General features: G+C 32.3%; 1 protein-coding gene across 1 annotated transcript in view; it reads right to left on the bottom strand.

Moving 5' to 3' along the window:
* LOC127214700 (probable ubiquitin carboxyl-terminal hydrolase FAF-X) overlaps window positions 1-17505 on the bottom strand; it is a 132676-nt gene extending 115171 nt beyond the window's left edge. The window contains exons 1-9 of the mRNA XM_051175002.1: window positions 17390-17505; window positions 13281-13426; window positions 12646-12725; window positions 9844-9956; window positions 8832-9047; window positions 2358-2473; window positions 1909-2160; window positions 1378-1513; window positions 562-714 (exon numbers count right to left, since the gene is read on the bottom strand). Coding sequence (XP_051030959.1) covers window positions 562-714; window positions 1378-1513; window positions 1909-2160; window positions 2358-2473; window positions 8832-9047; window positions 9844-9956; window positions 12646-12725; window positions 13281-13426; window positions 17390-17485 — 1308 coding nt within the window. The 5' untranslated portion in view covers window positions 17486-17505. The remainder of the gene's footprint in view (window positions 1-561; window positions 715-1377; window positions 1514-1908; window positions 2161-2357; window positions 2474-8831; window positions 9048-9843; window positions 9957-12645; window positions 12726-13280; window positions 13427-17389) is intronic.
* Window positions 17506-19726: the final 2221 nt, after the last annotated feature.

Below are 19726 nucleotides of genomic sequence, written 5' to 3'. Positions count from 1 at the left end.
AAGTTGCATGAAAATATATGAGGAGTTATGGACAAAAGAAAGAATGTAGCATGCAGGAAAATTTGAACTACCATTGAACAAAAACCCTACAAACAACTTTGTAATTTAGACATAATAGAAATAACACTGCCAATGTTTTCCATGAGTAAAACAAACTATCACTTAAAAAATTACACATTATGTAACACTAATAATATTTAATATTAGGAAAGTTAGAATATAACATAACAATCATTAAGTGTTTATATGTACTTCAGTAACAAAACCTTTTTCTAAATTGTTCTCACATTCCTTTATAAACTTTATAGGAGAATATTACATTTATTAAATTCTTTATACTTTTCAAGTAAATATTCCTTTAATAACTATTTCACTAGATGGCATTCATAATATATGATCATCTATAACCTCACCATATATATATATACACATCATCTTAAATGAATTCCTGACTAGATATCTATATTAATAAATTATGAAATTCTAGTAATACAAATCTGCTGATAAAGTCATTACATAAAATGTAATCTTATTTTTAACTATCTTAAGAAAAAGTCTTACCTGTGCTGCCCAGATATTATTAAGATCCTGTAAAGTAAGAGCCTTTTCTTTAATTACAAAACGAAGAATCTTCTCTAGTTTTTCAACATACTGTGGCTGATGAAGACTATCTTGTAAGACTATGGATAAGATATGGTTTTGTTGTATCCACTCCTAAATTTAACACAGCATAAATATTTGCTTAACTGTTGAAAATTTTTCCAAAAAGCAAAATAAAAATTGTTCAGACTTAAAAATAAAACAAATGAAGTTAATTTGTTTTAACAGTTATTGCAACAAATAATTTTATAAAATTAAATTCTGCATGTATAATGCACCCAATAAAATAACTGCTGCTTAAAATTATAATTATTAATTCCAAAGAATTTAATTCTGACACATGTAGAAAAACTCCCTGTTATCTGTGGCAGTATCATATATCTTAATTATGGTATATAAGAACAATATATATATAGTTCAACTATGTCAGTGAGCCATGTGTGTATGCTGCTCAGCTCACCCTCAAAAGAGTATGTGATCCCCTAGAACTACAGTTAGATATATCTGTGGCAACTGGGAACCAAACTGGAATCCTCTGGAAATACAGTAAGTGTGCTCTTAATCACTAAGTCATTTCTCCAGGCCTCATTATTTTTGTTTTGTTTTGTTGCAGAAGTAGTTAAATTTTGGATTTGTTGCCAAGTTTGGTAATTAGATACCATATAGTCAAGGAGAGAACTGAGTCTCATTAGCTGTCCTCAGAAATTCTGGTCCCATATATAATAACTAGACAAATAGACAAATATATTCTGTTTTGACTTTAAAAAAGGAACTTACTGCCATTCGTTCAGCAGTTAGCCATTCTTCCTCAGAATGACCATGTTGATGTGCATAATATGATACACTCGAGAGCACCTTGTTAATTTCATTCAGTGCATTCATCTTTCCATTAAAAGATGAAATTTGCAGCAATCTATAAAATATCATAACAATAATGATTTTCAATAATTCACATGAATAACAAAGCCTAGTGGTACACACCTAAAACAAAAGAAACTCAAAAGTGTGAAATAGAAGTTTAACAAAATAAAAGCAAGGAACACAGTGAGTTCATAACCAGCCTAGACTCTGTCATAACCCCCAAACTGAACAAATAAATACATACATACATACAAAGAAATAAAGCAAAACAAAGAAATAAATCCAAACAAAATTTTTCTGAAAAGGGTGGTCTTAAAGCACACTGGTAAAACGCTTGCCTACCACAGAAAGTCTAAGGTTCAATATGCAACCCCAAACATACAAACAAACAAACAAACAAAAAAATACAGTAACAAAACCAAAAACCACAAGCAGAAAATATCTTACCTGAGTATCATTTGTAGCCGAAAAATTTCTAAATTTCTAATAGTTTCCTCCTGTCCAGGAATTCTTGAAGCTAAATTTTTTAGCGATTTAATAATCATTGAAATAGCATCATTTTTCACTTCAGTCTTTGCTTCTCTTTTCAGTTCTTCATTAGTTATTTTTTGTAATAATTGTGGAACTATTTCAATAACTGGAAGGAAGTACTTTTTTAATGTGTGCAGAGTGAGAAACTCATAGCACTGTCCAAAAGGTCTGAAAAATAGAGAACATAAGATAATTTCAATATTCAACGTTTTCCTGCTACAGTGACATTTTCAAATTAGTTTTAATGCTTAGAAGCAAATCATGCTAAATTAAGAAAGCACATTTGAAAACTAAAACTCAATAATATCCAAGTAAATAAGAGCAATTTGTAGATTATACTGATAATATCTTAAAATAGAACTTACTTAATAAGAGCTGCAATTGTTTGAACAGTTAATGCTGATCCAGTAACAAAACGATCATGAAAAATCTGGAAACCATTTAGTATGCCAAATGTGTTAATAAGATCCACTAACCAACCCTGTAAATAAACGACAAGTGTTAATTCCCTCATTTAAAAAGTAACTATCTGAAATTTATGTTTTAAAACAAACAATAATTTGCAATTATATACAAGCCAAACTCTTATTAATTAAATATATATGACTTATTTACAAGAGATAATTTCTTTATAATTGCATGTTTCTTGTAAATACAAGTTGGGCTTTGGTTTGCATAACTAAACATTTTCTACATTTAAGATGTAAATTTTAAAATAAAAAAAAAACTGGAAAAATAAGTTTATTTAAAGAGAGAGGCCTGTGTGTCTTTTCTTCTAAAATCTACTTTTAAGAGAAAAATAGTAATACAGAGACAACAATAAACCTGGAGGGAAAATATTTTCTGCAATTAAACAGAAAAGAGGCTACAGAGATGTTTAGTATGCAAAATGCTTGCCAAGTCATATACCATTTTAATTACCCAGCATTGATTAAAAAAAGAAAAAAGAAAAACTCTCAGTAGCTACCAAGTGACTATACTCCCAGCACTGATAATCAACCTGTCTATAAGTGACCTCAACAAGAGCTCCTAACTCAAAATGAAGAGTAACTAAGAAAGATAAATAACACTGACCTTTAGCTTTGATGCTCCCAAACAATACGCCCACCCACCCCCACCCAGAAAGGCTCCAACACACATAAACACCAAAACCAAAAGATATGTAAAACATTAAGTAATGTTACAGAAAAAATAAACTATTGAAAAATAAATCAATATAAACTAAAAATAAATCAGTATAAACTATTGCTAATTTTCAGAGATGAAAACCTAAATCAAGTCAAAAAAAGTCTCTAGTTTTATTTGTGGTTGTTTCCACCTAATTACAAATTCTTAGTGTTCTTTGAAAAAGAAAAAAAAAACACTATAAAGTTTATAAGCTTTGTATCAGTTAAAACTTTGAAAAATTCTGAAAACTGGTTAAACATACAATAAACACACAACCAAAAGGGGAAAAAAAAAACAAAAACAAAAACAAAACCCACCTAATCAAAAGAATTTTGTTGTGATTTGTTCAATTTATAGAACAGAGGCCTACCCACAGTTTCCACCACAGGAATTGAACTGTATGTGTAACCAACCTATATGGAGGCTGCCTGAGGTACTTACTAACTTTTAGGTTAAGTGACCAAAAGTGGTTTAAGACAAAAAGAGTAAAGTTAGTCATGAGAAAGATGAAACATGGGGACAATTAAGACAAATTACTTAATGAAAAATATAAAAGGTGAGGTACCCAAGCAAGCTAAGGTAGAACCTTAAGCACAAAAAGTTTTAAAGCAGACATGCACATGTACAGGAAAACGTTTAAGAATATATATGCTGGGACATCTCTCCAGGTTTTAATTCCATGTCCATTAATGAAAAGTACTCCTTTTCTTGGCTCATTTCACAAACACTAAGAAATGTGAAATTTGAACAAATGTTAAGATTATGGAAACAAAACCAGACAGACAGACCAATTTGAAAAGTACTAATATCAGGTACTCTTAAACTACAAAAATTTGACAATAATTAAAAAAATATAAACAATGAGTAAAGCAATAAGGTCAAAATAAATTAAACATTAAATCCAATTATTCTGTATATAAAATATAACAATATAATATTACTATATATATTCAGCAGAATGACTGAAAAGTGCAGATTTGCTACTGGAAATTCAATATGCATAATATTATTTCATAAAGGCAGATAAAAAAAACTAAAGCTGAAAGGGATTTATGAACCACCATCCATAGGGGGAAGTATGTACTATAAAGTTCAAGAAAACCATGGCAGAGTGTATTTGAATACTGGAAAAAAAAATAAAGAAAAAAACCTCCTAAACTGAGGGAAGAAAGCAGAAATTTAAGAAACTCCATAAAAATTCAAGACACAACCAAGGAACAGGCAATTAAATGCATTATAGTGAAATCATTACCAAGAAACAGAAACTAGATTTGGTAAGAATGGCCTGCAAAGATTCATTTATGGTTCCTCCTACCCTGTGCACTATCCTGCTCACTGTCCCACTGCTCTGGTTGAGCACTGGGACAGAGGGTGGAGCCAACAGTACAGACACATTCGGAGAACTTCCTGGAGCTGTTCTGAGTACACTAGACCTGCCTATCCAAGCTGGACTACCTGTAATTTCCACTTGCCTCATCTCTGACCCCCACCACCAGTCGTCTACTGGAGTTCCAGGCCCCTCCCAGGTGCATCTCTGAGTTCCTGCAGGATGGATCCTTCACCCCTATCACAGGGCCTCTGCAAAAAGCTGGAGAGTGAGGCAAAAGGGCCTCAGCTGGAGAGATCTTCGTATCAGATTAAAGAACATCCTGAGTCCCAGCCTTTATTATTGACTCCCATAGCCAGTCTTCTGTTGGAGCCTGATCTTTGACACACAAATTCAGACCCCTGCCTGAAGAGACTTCCTAGAGAGCTTGGACCACCTAGAGTTACAGACAGCGAATCTCTGACCCACCCAAGACCACAAGGGAAGTACCGTAGAAAGGGGAAGAGACACCACCAACACCTACCAGAAGAAGCTATGGGAAGACAGCAATACAACAGCTAACAACAGAAAGACAAGCATGACCACAATCTAGGGAATCTACACCAACTAGAACGGAACACCACAACAAAGCAGAGGAAGTAGAAGAAAAGACTTAAAAATTATTGTCATAAAAATGATTGAGGGCAGAAGATGAGAAAAAATCCCTTAAAGAAACGGAAGAAAAAAAAATTGGAAGAAATGAAAAAATTTCTTAAAGAAAGTACAGAAAGCCAAGAAAAAAACAAACAGGTGAAGGAAATTGTTCAAGACTTGAAAACTGAAATAGAGACAATAAAGGAAACACAAACCGAACGAATGCTAGAAATAGAAAACTGGGCAAACAATCGGGAACTACAGACACAAGCACAACCAACAGAATACAAGAGATGGAAGAAAGAATCTTAGGTGCGTAAGATAAACTAGAGGAAATGGATAAGTCGACCAAAGAAAATCATAAATCCAACAAATCCTTGACACAAAACATCCAGGAAATGTGGGATCAACATGAAAAGGCCAAACCTCAGGCAAAGAAGCCCAGCTCAAAGGTGCAGAAAATACACTCAACAAAATCATCAAGGAAAACTTTCCCAACTGAAGAAGGACATGCCCATGAGAGTACAAGAAGCATACCGAACCCCAAATAGGCTGGACCAAAGAAAAAAGACCACTCGACATATAATAATCAAAACACATAACATATAGAATAAAGAAACAATATTAAGAGCAGTAAGGAAAAAGGCCAGATAACATATAAAGGCAGACCTATCAAAATTACACCTGATTTCTCCATGGAAACCCTCTAGGCTAGAAAGTCCTAGATAGATGTTCTACAAGTACTAAGAGTCAACAGATGCCAGCCAAGGGTACTATACCCAGCAAAATTCTCAATCACTATAAATGAAGAAAACAAGATATTTAATGACAAAGCCAGATTTTCACAGTACATATATACAAACCCAGCCCTACAGAAAGTTTTGGAAGAAAAACTCCAACCCAAGGAAGTTAAATACGCTCACAAAGACTTAGACAACAGATATCACAATACCACTGCCAACAACAAATCTAAAACAAGCAAGCATTAACAAACAATGGTACTTACTCTCCCTCAACATTAATAGTCTTAACTCACCTATAAAAAGCTAACAGAATGGATAAGAACAGAATCCATCCTTCTGCTGCATACAAGAAACACATCTAAGCTCCAAAGACAGACAATACTTCAGGGTAAAGGATTGGGAAAAGATCTTCCAATCAAATGGACCCACGAAGCAAGCAAGTGGGCCATGCTAATATCTAACAAGTTAGACTTCAAACCAAAATTAATCAAAAGAGATGAAGATGGTTATTTTATATTCATCGCAGGAGAAATCCATCAACACAAAGTTTCAATTCTGAACATCTATGCCCCCAAATACAAAGGCACCCACATTTGTAAAAGAAATGCTATCAACATGATCCACCATATAAACCAACTGAAAAAGAAAAACTATATGATCATCTCCCTAGGTGCTGACATAATTCACCACCCTTTCATGATAAAGGTCTTGGAGAGGTCAGGGATAACAGGAACATATCTAAACATAGTAAGAACAATATACAGCAAACCAACTGCCAACATCAAACTGAATGGAGAAAAACTTAAGCCAATTCCTCTAAAATCAGGAACAAGACAAGGCTGCCTCTCTCTCCATATCTCTTCAATATCGTACTGGAAGTTCTAGCTAAAGCTATAAGACAACAAAAGGAGATCAAGGGGATCCAAATTGGAAAGGAGGAAGTCAAACTATCTCTATTTGCAGATGATATGATAGTTTTCATAAGAGACCCAAAAAACTCTATCAGGGAACTCCTACAGCTGATAAACACCTTCAGCAAACTAGCAGGATACAAGATAAACTCAAAAAAATCAGTAACCCTACTTTATTTAGACGACAAAGAGACAGATAAAGACATCAGAGAAATATGACACTTTAAAATAGCCACAAACAACAAAAAGTATCTTGGGGTAACACTTACCAAACAAATGAAAGACCTATATAATAAGAACTTCGTGGCTTTAAAGAAGATACCAGAAAATGGAAAGATCTCCCATGCTCTTGGATAGGTAGAATATAGTAAAAATGGCAATCTTGCCAAAAGCAATCTACAGATTCAATGCAATCTCCATTAAAATCCCACGACAATTCTTCATTGACCTTGAAAGGATAATAATCAACTTTATATGGAAAAACAAAAGACCCAGGATAGTCAAAACAACCTTGAACAATAAAAGAACTTCATGAGGCATCACCATTCCTGACTTTTAAGGTCTATTACAGAGCTATAGTTCTGAAAACAGTGTGGTATTGGCACAAAAATAGACAGGTAGACCAATGGAATCGAATCAAAAATCCTGACATTAACCCACACACCTATGAACACCTGATTTTCGACAAAACAGCTAAAATTATACAATGGGGCAAGGAAAGCATCTTCAACAAATAGACCCATGTCTGTCGCCACGCACAAAACTTAAGTCCAAATGGATCAAAGACCTCAACATCAATCCAGCCACAATGAACCTCTTAGAAGAGAAAGTAGGAGGTACCATTGAACAAATTGGTACAGGAGACTGCTTCCTGAACCTAACTCCAGGGGCACAGACACTGAGAGAAACAATAAATGAGCAGGAATGCCCATTTTTACATTTCATTTCTACTTAATATCAAAGTCTGAGTTACAGAAATTATACAAGAAGTTTTCAGTTAAAAAAAACAGAATCTTTCTTTCCCTCTGTCTGTTTCTCCCTCCATTTTCCCACTCCTCATGGTATATCCTGTCTCCAGAGGCTGGTCTACTCCTTCCCCCTTTTATAATCCCTTTCCCTAACAACAACAAAAAAACCCTCTGCTTTAAAAAAAAAAAAAAAAAAAAAAAAAAAAGAGAACAGAAAATACAAAATTCACCACTGTTTTAAAGGTATCCTGTATCACTTTTGGTTTTCTTTACATTTTATTTCTGTGTATGTGTAATTGTTCACATATTAAAACTGTTAATCTCTGTAAACTTAAAAAAAATTGGTTATTTTACATGGTTAAATTGTAATAAAGGCATTAAAAACCCATGCAAAGTGATACTAAATCAAGAGAAACATCTTTAAATCTGTTAGGTGTTGTCTATACTCATGCAGGTCAGCTCAGTGGTGTTTTTAGCTCTTTAAAGAAAAAAAATTACATTCTTGCTTTGTGAAGATGTTACAACTTTAACTAGTATAAAACACACATCCCATTTCAAGTTAAGGATAATATGATGTATTATTTTACTCAATAATCAGATGCTGAACACTTCAAGATTTACTTTCTGGAAATCAAACTGTAGTAACTGCCTAATGATGTGTATTTCATGAAGTAAATGAGAATTTAAATGTGAATTTCTAGCATCTTCTAAAAAATGTTTTTTGGTCTTTTAAGAACATAAACATGAAATAATGAAGACAACGTACATTCAATGATTGTTCCCTATCAGTTAAATGGTCTAATGTCAGTGGAAACAACACAAAATTAGTAAATACCAACAATCATTTTTTGCCTGAGACAAATCAACCAGTCAGTCATTCATTTTCTTCAGGTTTTGGTTATAATGTTACTAGAAACTCAATGCTACCAAATCAACAACATGAATTAAATGAAAACCCACATAAAGGTTATATATTGGCTGGTCATTGTTAGGCATCTCACTGTATTTAAATCAAAGTTTGCAGCAGTATTTGTTTAGAGCAAATGACAAAAAAGTTAATATTTAATTTTAAAAGAATAAACCAACATACTTTTGGTAAACGTAGGTCTGGAGAACAGGCAAAGAGTTCATCTTCAGGAAGCTGAACACTTGACAGTGATTCACATGGACGAGTACCATTACAGACATGAAATTTGCAATGAGGATTTAAAGCCATTGCTAGAAGTTCTAGAAATGGGAACCAGTCCTGAGACAACTTGGCCACACAAAGCTCCACTAGGCGATGGGTAATGTTAATAATACACCTCTGTTAAACAAATAATAGGTAGGGAGACAATTGATTACGTTAATAACAGACTGCAATTTCATGTAGAAAACCTTAATTCTTCTTGTTAATCATCTTTTTATTCATTTCTAAATTACCAGAATTTTCTTATACAGCACTAATGTAAACAAATGTTCAATAAAAATTACTTTATAATTTTGTTTCAAAACAAACTATAATCTTAACACTTAGAAAATAGAGACAGGAATATTTCAAGCCAGGCCTATATATTCATAAAGATTCTATGTCATAGAATAGTATTTAAAGCCAGGCATTGGTGGCATACACCTTTAATCCCTGCACTCGGGAAGCAAAGGCAAGCAGCTCTCTGTGAGTTCAAGGCCATCTTGGTCTACAAGAGCTAATTCCAGGACAGCCTCCAAAGCTACAGAGAAACCCTATCTGGGGTGGAGAGGGGGGTGGAGGTGGGAACGGTATTAAAAAAAATCTGAGAAGACTCTAATGATTTATCAATGATGGATTGCTTATAACTACATTTTGTTCAAAATACATGCAAAAGTATTTTCTCACCATGGTATTTTGTACTCTAAAGGCAACTGTCTGAAGTCTAAGAACATTTACAGTGGATAATTCAGAATCAGTACTATCACACATCTAGTAAATATACTGTTGTAAGACACTTGGAATTCCTGGTGGCAGATTTTAGAATCTCCCCTTTCCAAATTGCATCATGTCAACCAATAGAGTTGATATCATTAGCAATATGAATCATATGAATCATCATATAAAACTAAACTCCCCCATATATAAAACTCACATGAATTTCAAATTTCCATCCACTCACTGCCTCATCCATAAGGATTTTAGTAAAAGACACAGTTAAAATATCTCGAAAAAAACGTTGACATGCTTCACTTTTAGCATCAAGGCCTATGAAAAAGTAAAATAAATAAAAAAAAAAAAAAAACAAGATAAATGAAACATTCCTATAGCCAGTATGTGACTACATACAACACATTGTTAGAAACTGGTATTTTTTTCCAACCCAGGAGGAATATTGTAGTGTTTGTGAAAAAGAACATTACTGTAAGAATTCAAAAGGATAGAATTCAGGGGGAATTCTATGCATGGAAACATATCAAGCCGAGTAATTGTAAAACCTGAAAATATTTCAAAACACACTGTATCTTAACATATTTTGTGATGTCACTTAAAACCAAACACCACTTAAAAAGTCATCTCAGCTTCATATGAGCTGACAAAATAACGTCAGCTTACAAATTTAATGTGAATCACTATTATTTAGAATCTGTTTCACTGTTCTAGCACATACCCTATACATATGTTTCATCTTCAGAATTAAGAAAATCTATCTACAACCTCTAAGAGATACATCACCAGTTAAGAGAATGAATGTACTGTTTTTCAGACACAAAGTTCAATTCCCAACACTCACACCAGTAATTCATAAACATTTGTAACTCTAGCTCTAGGGTATCCTATATCCTCCTTCTGGCCTGCATGGACACCTCAAATCCATATTACTCAAATGAACACGATTACATCTGATTAAAAATTAAAAATTAATGTTTATATTATTGTCACATAGACATTACAAGATTCCAAAGATAGGTAAATACACCACTCTTGACAAATGCTAACTATATTAAGCTGGTTTATCCTTTGCCTTTAAGGGCTGAAGAAGTAAAGAATATTACACAAATTGCTAATCTGTAATAGGAATACATAATAGTTGACAACATTATAAAAAATTTTCCTTTGTAGGGTCTAGGACATAGTCCAGTTAGTAACATGGTTAACTTACATGCATAAGACCAGCTTGACTCCTGAATTCATATAAAAATAACATGCAATTCCAGGGTTTGAAAAGTATAAGATCCCTAGAGCTTTCTGGCCAGCATGCCTGAACTACTTCACAAATGATAAAGACCAAACAAACAAAAAACAAACAAAAAACTGACAATCCCAGTCTTCTCTGGCCTCAATCACATATATACTCTCCTATACATACAGACACAAAAAAAATTTGTTCTATACATCTATACTACAAAAGTAAAAACCAAACATTTTATTTCTTTTTCTTTGTTTGCTTCAAAACAAAGGAACCCACAGGGCTGGAGAGATAGCTTAGTGGTTAAGGGTCCTGAATATATTTCCAGAGAATGGGATCAATTCCTAGCACTGACATGGCAGCTCAAGACTGTAATTCCAGTTCTGTGGGAAACATCAATGTCCAAAAAAAATTACACAAAAAACCCAAAGGACTCCATATTTCAAAACATCCACATTCCTTATTAAAAACAGAAAGAATTCCTTTACTGCATTTAAAATGGCAAACATGAAGTATATTAGAAAATATACATGTACTAATAATGGAAAAGCAATCTTTAAAAAAAATCTTAGGGGCTTCCATTATCAAATATAATTTGACTTACTGGCTAGTGAAATAATACATCTGGGTGATTTTTGCTGAAATAATTTATAAAGAAAATCTTTTCAATACCTTAAATCTAAATATCAACAAATATGCAAGATATTACATAGCTATCAAAGAAAAGACTTTAAAATTATAAATGTATGACAATATTTATGTGAATTAAACCTTAAAAGCATTTTATACTATGCAAAATGCTTTCTAAAAAGGTCCCCTTCTTAGAAATATGTGAATACACATAAAATTCTACTTAAACTTAAGTCATGTTAAATAATTTTCATGTTTAAAACTCATTTTTAAAATCTACTTCATATTAATTCCTTCTGGCCATTTTCCTACTAGAATTTTGAAATCCCATGGTTCAATATTTAAATAGGTCATCATGTCTCAAATTTAAGATTAATATAATGTGAAAATGACTAAAGAGTAGAAGTTCTCTATCTAATGGGTTTCAAATCCTTTAGCAAATCTCTATCGCCAAAAAAAAAAATTACATTATGATTCATTAACAGTAGCAAGCCTACAGTTATATAGTAGGCGCAAAAATAATTTTATGGTTGCAACTGTATTAAAGGGTCACAGATTAAGACGGTTGAGAACAACTGCCACAGAGTCTGCAACAGCCTCACTCTCTGAAGTTAGAAGGACAATTGGTTAGGTTTTTGTCCCAAGGTCAATACCACAGAACATAAAAATTTAGGTTAGCTCAAATTTAGGTTAGGTTTCCTCTTGTATTATTTATAATTGTAAGGATGGCTATGACATGCTTGAGTAAATAAATGTGGCTAAGACTGACAGATTTCTAAATATATATGGTATGAATGCTAACCTTCATTAATAAATGTAGTATGGTAACCTGTCAAGTGCCTTTATCATCAATACTAACTCTAATGGCTGGAGAACTAAAGAGATGCTACTGCAGTCAGATGGAGAAACCACTTGGCTTATAAAGGTTCAGATAAATTGTCTAAAGCTTTCCTGAACCCTTACTCTCAGTGAGTAAATGTTCATATACATAAATTTAGCCTTACCAGGAAGATTATTTACATTCACTGAAAATTACAAACATACAAGTTAGTAAAAAAAAAAGGGGGCTTCAAAAACATTGTTTACATATATAAAAGTTATTTACTATGAAAACAAAGGTTAACATGTGAAACTCACCTTTTTTACTAAGATCAATAGAAGCTTCTAAAAGCACTTCTAATTCTCCCTTTGGCAAAACAGGAACCATCCATCGAGGTCTAATAATTATTATAAAAAATTATTGTTTAAAACACTTTAAGTTACATAAAGAACTTTTACTAGGAAAAATAATGAAACAACAAATAAAATCTCTATATTTACTAGTTTTAATGAAAAACCGTGCTGAGATCACCTTTTGTGGTTAAAGATACATATTATATACACAGAGTTTTAAAGATAATGTCAAGCATGACATGATAGTAACAAATCACTTAGCATTCTTCACAAAACAAAAGTAAAAATTCAACTGCTAATACCTGTAACTAGAAAGGAATGCATTCTTTTAAAAACTGGTTTTTTTTTTTTTTTTTTTTTTTAAATTAAGGGGAGAACATGTTAAGAGAATCTGAGACTTTTGCTGTAAGGTGCTCTCGTATCCCATTTCCCATAAAAGCTTCAGGACACTTGAAGCCTTTGGTCATAAAAATTTTTTGATGAAAATTGGTGATAGCATCTGTATCCTTCCCCCTTTTTCTTATATAACACCAGTTAACTATGTTCAAAAGTTGTTTGTTTTTTCAATTCATTACATCCACAAATGAAAATAAATTTACCTGTTGATCATGTCTTCCAATTTTGCCAGGTCAGCATGAGGAAATGAAAGATCTTCATCTTCATGCTGTGGTGGAGCATCACCTTGTCCTTGTTCATCTGGAGGAGTTGCTGGAGAATTCTCATTGGAAGAATCAGATGATGAGATCTTAATTAAAAGTTAAAAATCCCACCACAAATTATTTACAAAATTTTCAGATACACATCATGACATAATAATTAGAAATAAGGAAAGAAAAATACTAATTAACTGCCATATTAGGAAAAAACAAAATATTTCAAAAAAGTTATGTTAAATAAATCAATTCTGGTAGAATATGTCAATTACACAGATGGGCAGCAGAGTTAATTTTAGCTTAAAATTCATTGCAATGCCAGGTCACAGGAAATGCAGTACGCATATTCTGCAAAATTTTAACAAGTTTGATTTCTGGGTAAGAAACACTCAAAATGCTAAGGTATATTTCTGAATGATAAAAACTCTAAAGCAAGAACCAAATTCCCCATATTCTCACAAAACCCAGTTTATACAACAGGGAGACAGGAAGCACAAAATGATGAAAAAATTCCAGAAATCAAGATTTTAAAACTCTAAATAAAAGATTTATTTAATAGAACAAATAATTCAAGGAGATATATATTTATTTAACAATGCATAAGACTATGAAGTTTGATTTCTATGAAGCACATATAGAAAAAAAGCTGTGTCACTAATATAGAAGGCTATCATTTTATCCAATTTTACTCAATAATCTTTCATAAATCAATTGAAGTCTCCAACTATGTTCAAAAAAATCTATTAATTGGACTTTTAACATTTATGTACTTAAAGTAACTATTAGACAGTAACAGTTGTGTTAAATTGAAAGAGGGAAATTCTAAATGTATTAGGTTTCTAGAACAATTCATTAAGTGAATACTAATTAAAAAGTTCTTAAAGTAAAAGAAAGATAATGACTACAAATTTAAGTTGAAAAAGAAACACAACAAAAGAACAAACTGAATAAAAACTAGTATCAAAAACTGGGGTTGGTACTGGTGATTTGCACCTGTAATTCTAGAACTGTAAAAGCAGACACAAAAATTTTGAGTTCTAGGCTAGCCTCAACTCCTTGATGAGTTTAAGATATGTAGACTATATCAATACTGCCCACTGAAAAAAACATGTCACCCAAACACACATATAAAAGGCAACAAGAGGTAAGAAAAACACATAAGTAGAAATACACAGTAACCTAAATATATTGCATAACCAGTAATATGACAGAAAAATAAAATATAGCTACAAACTATAACACAAGCACTTTAGATAACTTAAGGATTAAATGGAAATGTATTCTAGTCCAATTATATAATTTGTTTTGAAATTATTTCATCATAACAAAAACATGACATGCAGAACAAACAAAAAACCAAGAGTCCTTTTTAAAACTGAGAATTTTGGTCACAAGCAAATCCAACTGTTGTCCTTAAAACTGAAAACCAGACAAAATAACAACTTAGATGGCTGTAGTTTCACAACTTTTAATCTCATTACTAGTACAAGGGCAGACACAGGGGGATCTCTGTTGAGTTCCAGGCCAGTGGAACACTATTTTAATAAAGACATAATCACTTGCTTAGAGAAAAAAGGCAAACTCATCAAGATACAACAGTTATGTAAACATCAATCAAAATTTGTAGTTCATTATACATAACACAAAGTTAGCACCAAAAAAACTGTTCACTACCAGTCATAACCTTCAATATCCTATTTTAATATTGATGGGGCAAACCAATCAGAAGTGTAAAACAAAAAGGGAGTTTATACACTATAAAAACATTAAAAGATATACAGAGGACTCCACACAGCAGAATACACCTTCCCCATGAGCAAATGAACATTCATCACAGCATGTTCAATAACAAAAGCAAAGCAAAAGACACTAACAAATTTAAGACAAATCATAAAATGTTTTTCAGGATCCCATGAAATGAAACCTATTAACAGAAAGCTAACAAAATTATAAATAAAACAGAAATGAAATTACATCTGCAACTATCTATGAACCAAAGAGCAAATAAAAGTAAGTAAAACTGAATAATAAATAAGTTTATTAAATGCAGCAAAAACAGTCTGAAGATACAGTTTAAAACCTTAAATGAAAACCATAACTTTGCATCTTAAGCACAAAACAAGTCATGGCTTGCACAAAAATTAAATAAAAGATACACACATAGAATACTAAAGAAATAAAAACCAAAATTCAGAAAACAAAGTATTTATTAAATTGTAAGAAAATAATCAGTTTCTTTATTAGATTTCACTAAGAAATAGAGATTGCAAATTACTTAGAAATTTCTTAGAAATAAGGATTACTAGAGTGTAACACTAAGTACAATCTTAACAAAGCTAAGTTTTATGAAGAAAGCACTTCCAGAAAATATGTTTTCCAATGCTGAGTCATCAAGAAAATCTGAATGGATCTAAAATCTCTGTAGAAACCAGTACTAGGTATACAAACTTGAATCATACTTCTAAACAAGTTTTTAAAAGCTGAATGTATAAGTTATGTAAGTTAAAATTTTTCATGGTATCTTATAATTTTTTTGTTTTGCCAAATAATGATAAAAAAGGCAAGAGAAACACCCATCCTCATTTAATTTCATTTTTTTTTCCCACAAGAAAAAAGGAACCATTTAAAACATTCCAGAGAACTCTGCTCACTTAATAAGTTTGTGTTCAAGAAATAGTTTGTTACCTAACATAACAGGATTTGGAATTGAGCACAGAGTAAATGATCCTGGAAAAAGGGAAAGATAAATATCCAACTGTACTACACACAAGAAAAAGAAAAATCCTCAATTCCAACTCTCTATAGCCAATGTTATAATAAGAAGCTGGATAAGGACAGTAGAAGCACTAATATAAAAGCTCAGGAGCAAAAAAAAAAATCACGAAAATATTGAAACTAAACCACTGCTCTATATTGCTCCAAGATTACCATACCATTTCATCACAAAGGATGTGTTAAGGAAGTTTGTTTAAACACAGTATGTTCATATTTCAACTACAAATTTCAAGAGCTATGGAAGAGTGTTGTGGGGAGAGAAAGAATCTAAGTCAGAACAGAAAGCAAGCATCAATGTCATCCTAAAGAATGGCACAGATTATGAACTGCTCAGTCTGTAAATCTGAAATAACCATTAAAACATACAGGGTTCTAACTAAAATGACAAGGTAAGAAAAAAAATGTAAGCCAAGAGATGGAAATTAAAAAAAAAAACATATTAGAGGTATTGACAATAATGAAGATGAGATCATTAGTAGATTAGCTTTCCAAAACAGAAAAGCAGAGAGAAAAAGATAGATGAGTTAAAATCACTATTATCCAAAAAAAAGGAAAAAAGAAAAAAAGAAAAAAAAAGTGGAAGAAAGAATGACATTACTGAAAATTCCTCATTGCTAAAAGTTTTACTTTACATTAGGTGAAAAATCTAGAAATAACAGTTCACACATTTTAAATAAACACATTTGTGAGTACCAGGAATATCAGGGTTAAATGCTGCACCAAGTTATTAACTTTTACTTCACATGAATATTATCTTTATTTTGCATATCCATGTCGTTCCAGGTTCCTAGTTAGCATTAGTAATATAGTGCTTGCATATTTGTTTAGAAACTACCAACCTACTAAATAAATAAAAAAAGATGAAGAGCAGGAAAATAAATAAATTTTAAGATATAAATCAAAACAAAACTGTAATATTCATCTTAATGCATTCATAAATATTTCATTAATTTTATTTTACAAATAAAAAGAAACTAGTTTAAATTTTAGTAGCCATAAAGACTGTATGGTATAAAAGGCAGTATTTCAACACACATAGCTTAATTTAACTTTATTCTTTTAACCAGCTGTAAGTTAATAAATTTACCCCAGATTCACAATTATCTTTAAATACAGAAAAACGTAAGTCTTTGAGGCTTAGGCATATATATTACTTTCTTTCTGTTACTAACAGCTAGTAACTTATAAGTGTGACTAGGTGGCTTTTATGATTAAAGACTATTCAGAACATAGCCCAATTGTTCATATTCTACAGTACCTAAAATATATTGTAATCATACCTGGTTCTGTTGGAAAGGAGGCTGAGACTGCCCATCAGGAGTCTGACCCTGACTCTCATTCCCTCCTACTGGAGAGCCACGAGTTGTGATTGTCATGTTTGCCAAAGAACAGTCCTCTGCTAGTCTGTCAGTTTATGCAATTCTCCTAAAAGAAAAATTATAGTCTACTTCTAAGACATAATGTATTAGCATATGCAAACCCCTAAAATCTCTAATTCAAAGACAAATAATACTGTAGAAATTATTTTAATAACTTAAAAGTAGGATAATAATTGCAAAGATGCATAAGGAACTATCCCAACTTTAACATCCATTTAAAATTTAACCAGGGTCTCTACAATTAGTAATACAGAATTAGATAATGAAAAACAAGCAAAGAAAATTTAGCAATATTTTTACCCACCTTGATAAACTATTCTGTCAAGAAAACAAGTCTTGCCAGATTTTTTTGGGGGGCAGAGAGGGGAGAGGTTCAAGACACTCCCTCAGTAGAACAGATTGGCCTCAAACTCACAGAGTTCTGCCTGTCTTTGCCTCCTAAGTACTGGGAAAAAAAGGCATGCGCCACCAACATCCAGAGTCGTGCCAATTCTTTAAGCAGAGGTCAAAGTTAGACCCCCTCACAGCCTATAGATTATGATGGGAGTTCTTTGCAACTTAATGCAATAGTATTGATTAAAAAATTTTTTTTAAATACTATTTAGGACAGTGATTTTTAAACCAAAACTAAAATCTGAAGATAAAAATTTCCTGTTGCTCTTTTTAAAGAATGCTAATTAAAAAGTCTAAGTATGTCCTGGACAGGACTTGGCCAAATACCTAAGGCCTAGAAGTTGTTATTCCTTTACTATCTCCAAAAAAATAGAATGTGTTAACAAACTGAATGTAAGTTTCATTCCAAAAGACAAGTTTTGAAAGCCAAGCCAAATAAAAAAGGATAATCTGACATTTATCTGAAACAATCATAATTAACACCTTCAACTAAAGGAAGACATGATGAGCACAAAAAGCAAGCCAGGAAAAATAAAAACTGAATATCCAAAAAAAGGTTATCAGTTATCAATATATAAGTGAAATACATTTTGGAAATCATGCATTCTTATGAGTTACTATTTCTTCACAAATATACAAAAACGGATTTAAGGCACACAAAGAATTAAAGGGTAATTTTCCTAAAATTCTAAGTAAGCAAAGTATGATCCTAACCTAGAGTCTAGCAGAATAAATTAAAGTATCATGAAAAGGTTAAACTTTATGAATAATCATGAAAAAAGAAGGGAGAACTGTAGTTAGACTGTAAAACGAAATTAAAATAACACAAAAAGAATGGCTAGATTATGTACAAAGTATATTAAATCAGAGCAATTTAATTAAATCAGGGTAGTTTTTTGTTTTTTAAGAAAGGGTTTCTGGCCTTGAACCCAGAGATCTACCTACCCTCTGCCTCCCAAGTGCTGGGATTAAAGGTATGTGCTACAACAGCCCAGGTCTAACTGCTTTTAAAGAACAAAAGGAAAGGCTGAAAAGATGGCTCAGTAGTTAAGAGCAGTGGCTGTTCTTACACAAAAAAGCCCAGTTTTGATTCCCAGCAACCTGCACAGTAGCTTACCACTGTCCAGCTCCATGAGAAACACTACTTTTTTCTGGTCTCTAAAAGCACTAGGCATACAGTGTACACATATATGCAAGCAAGACACTCATTCATATAAAATAATAAAAAATACAAAAGGGGTTTAAAAATATTCAACTTTACGTTTGGTCAGTATGAAAGATTATTTTCCACAAAAAGCATGTATCAAATAAGCAGATGAGAAGATGTTCAATGTCACTAGCTATTAACTGTGGAAGTACAAATTAAAACACCAAACAGGAGAACAGTATACATCCTAAAGCCAAATATAGACTGGAAAAATTGAAAAGTGCAACAATTACTCACACAGGGTATGGCCTAAGCCCTGCCTAAATGATATGACAGACTTTGATCATCCCCTATGGAAGGCCTCACCACTTTTATGGAACAGAAGAGGGATGGGGGGGTTGGGTGGGAACCATGGGGGAAAGGGAACTGGGATTGATATATAAAATAAGATTGTTTCTAATTAAAAAGAAAAAACCCAATGGCAAATAAAATTAATCTCAAATACTATTATTTAAAATAACATAAATTCAATAGACAATTCTATATTACCCCAAAACCAATCAAAACATAGTTACTGCTCAGAAAAATTGATTTTTTTTGTAAACCTAACAGTGTCAAAGTAAAGACAACTCAAATGTTAAACAATGAACGAGTAACCAAAAAGTGGTATGTGCATAAAATGGAATACCATCAGCATA

This window comes from Phodopus roborovskii, unplaced genomic scaffold (genome assembly GCF_943737965.1).
Source record: "Phodopus roborovskii unplaced genomic scaffold, PHOROB, whole genome shotgun sequence".
NCBI lineage: Eukaryota > Metazoa > Chordata > Mammalia > Rodentia > Cricetidae > Phodopus > Phodopus roborovskii.
The sequence above is the reverse complement of the archived record's forward strand: the minus strand, read 5'-3'. Positions and strand labels throughout refer to the sequence as shown.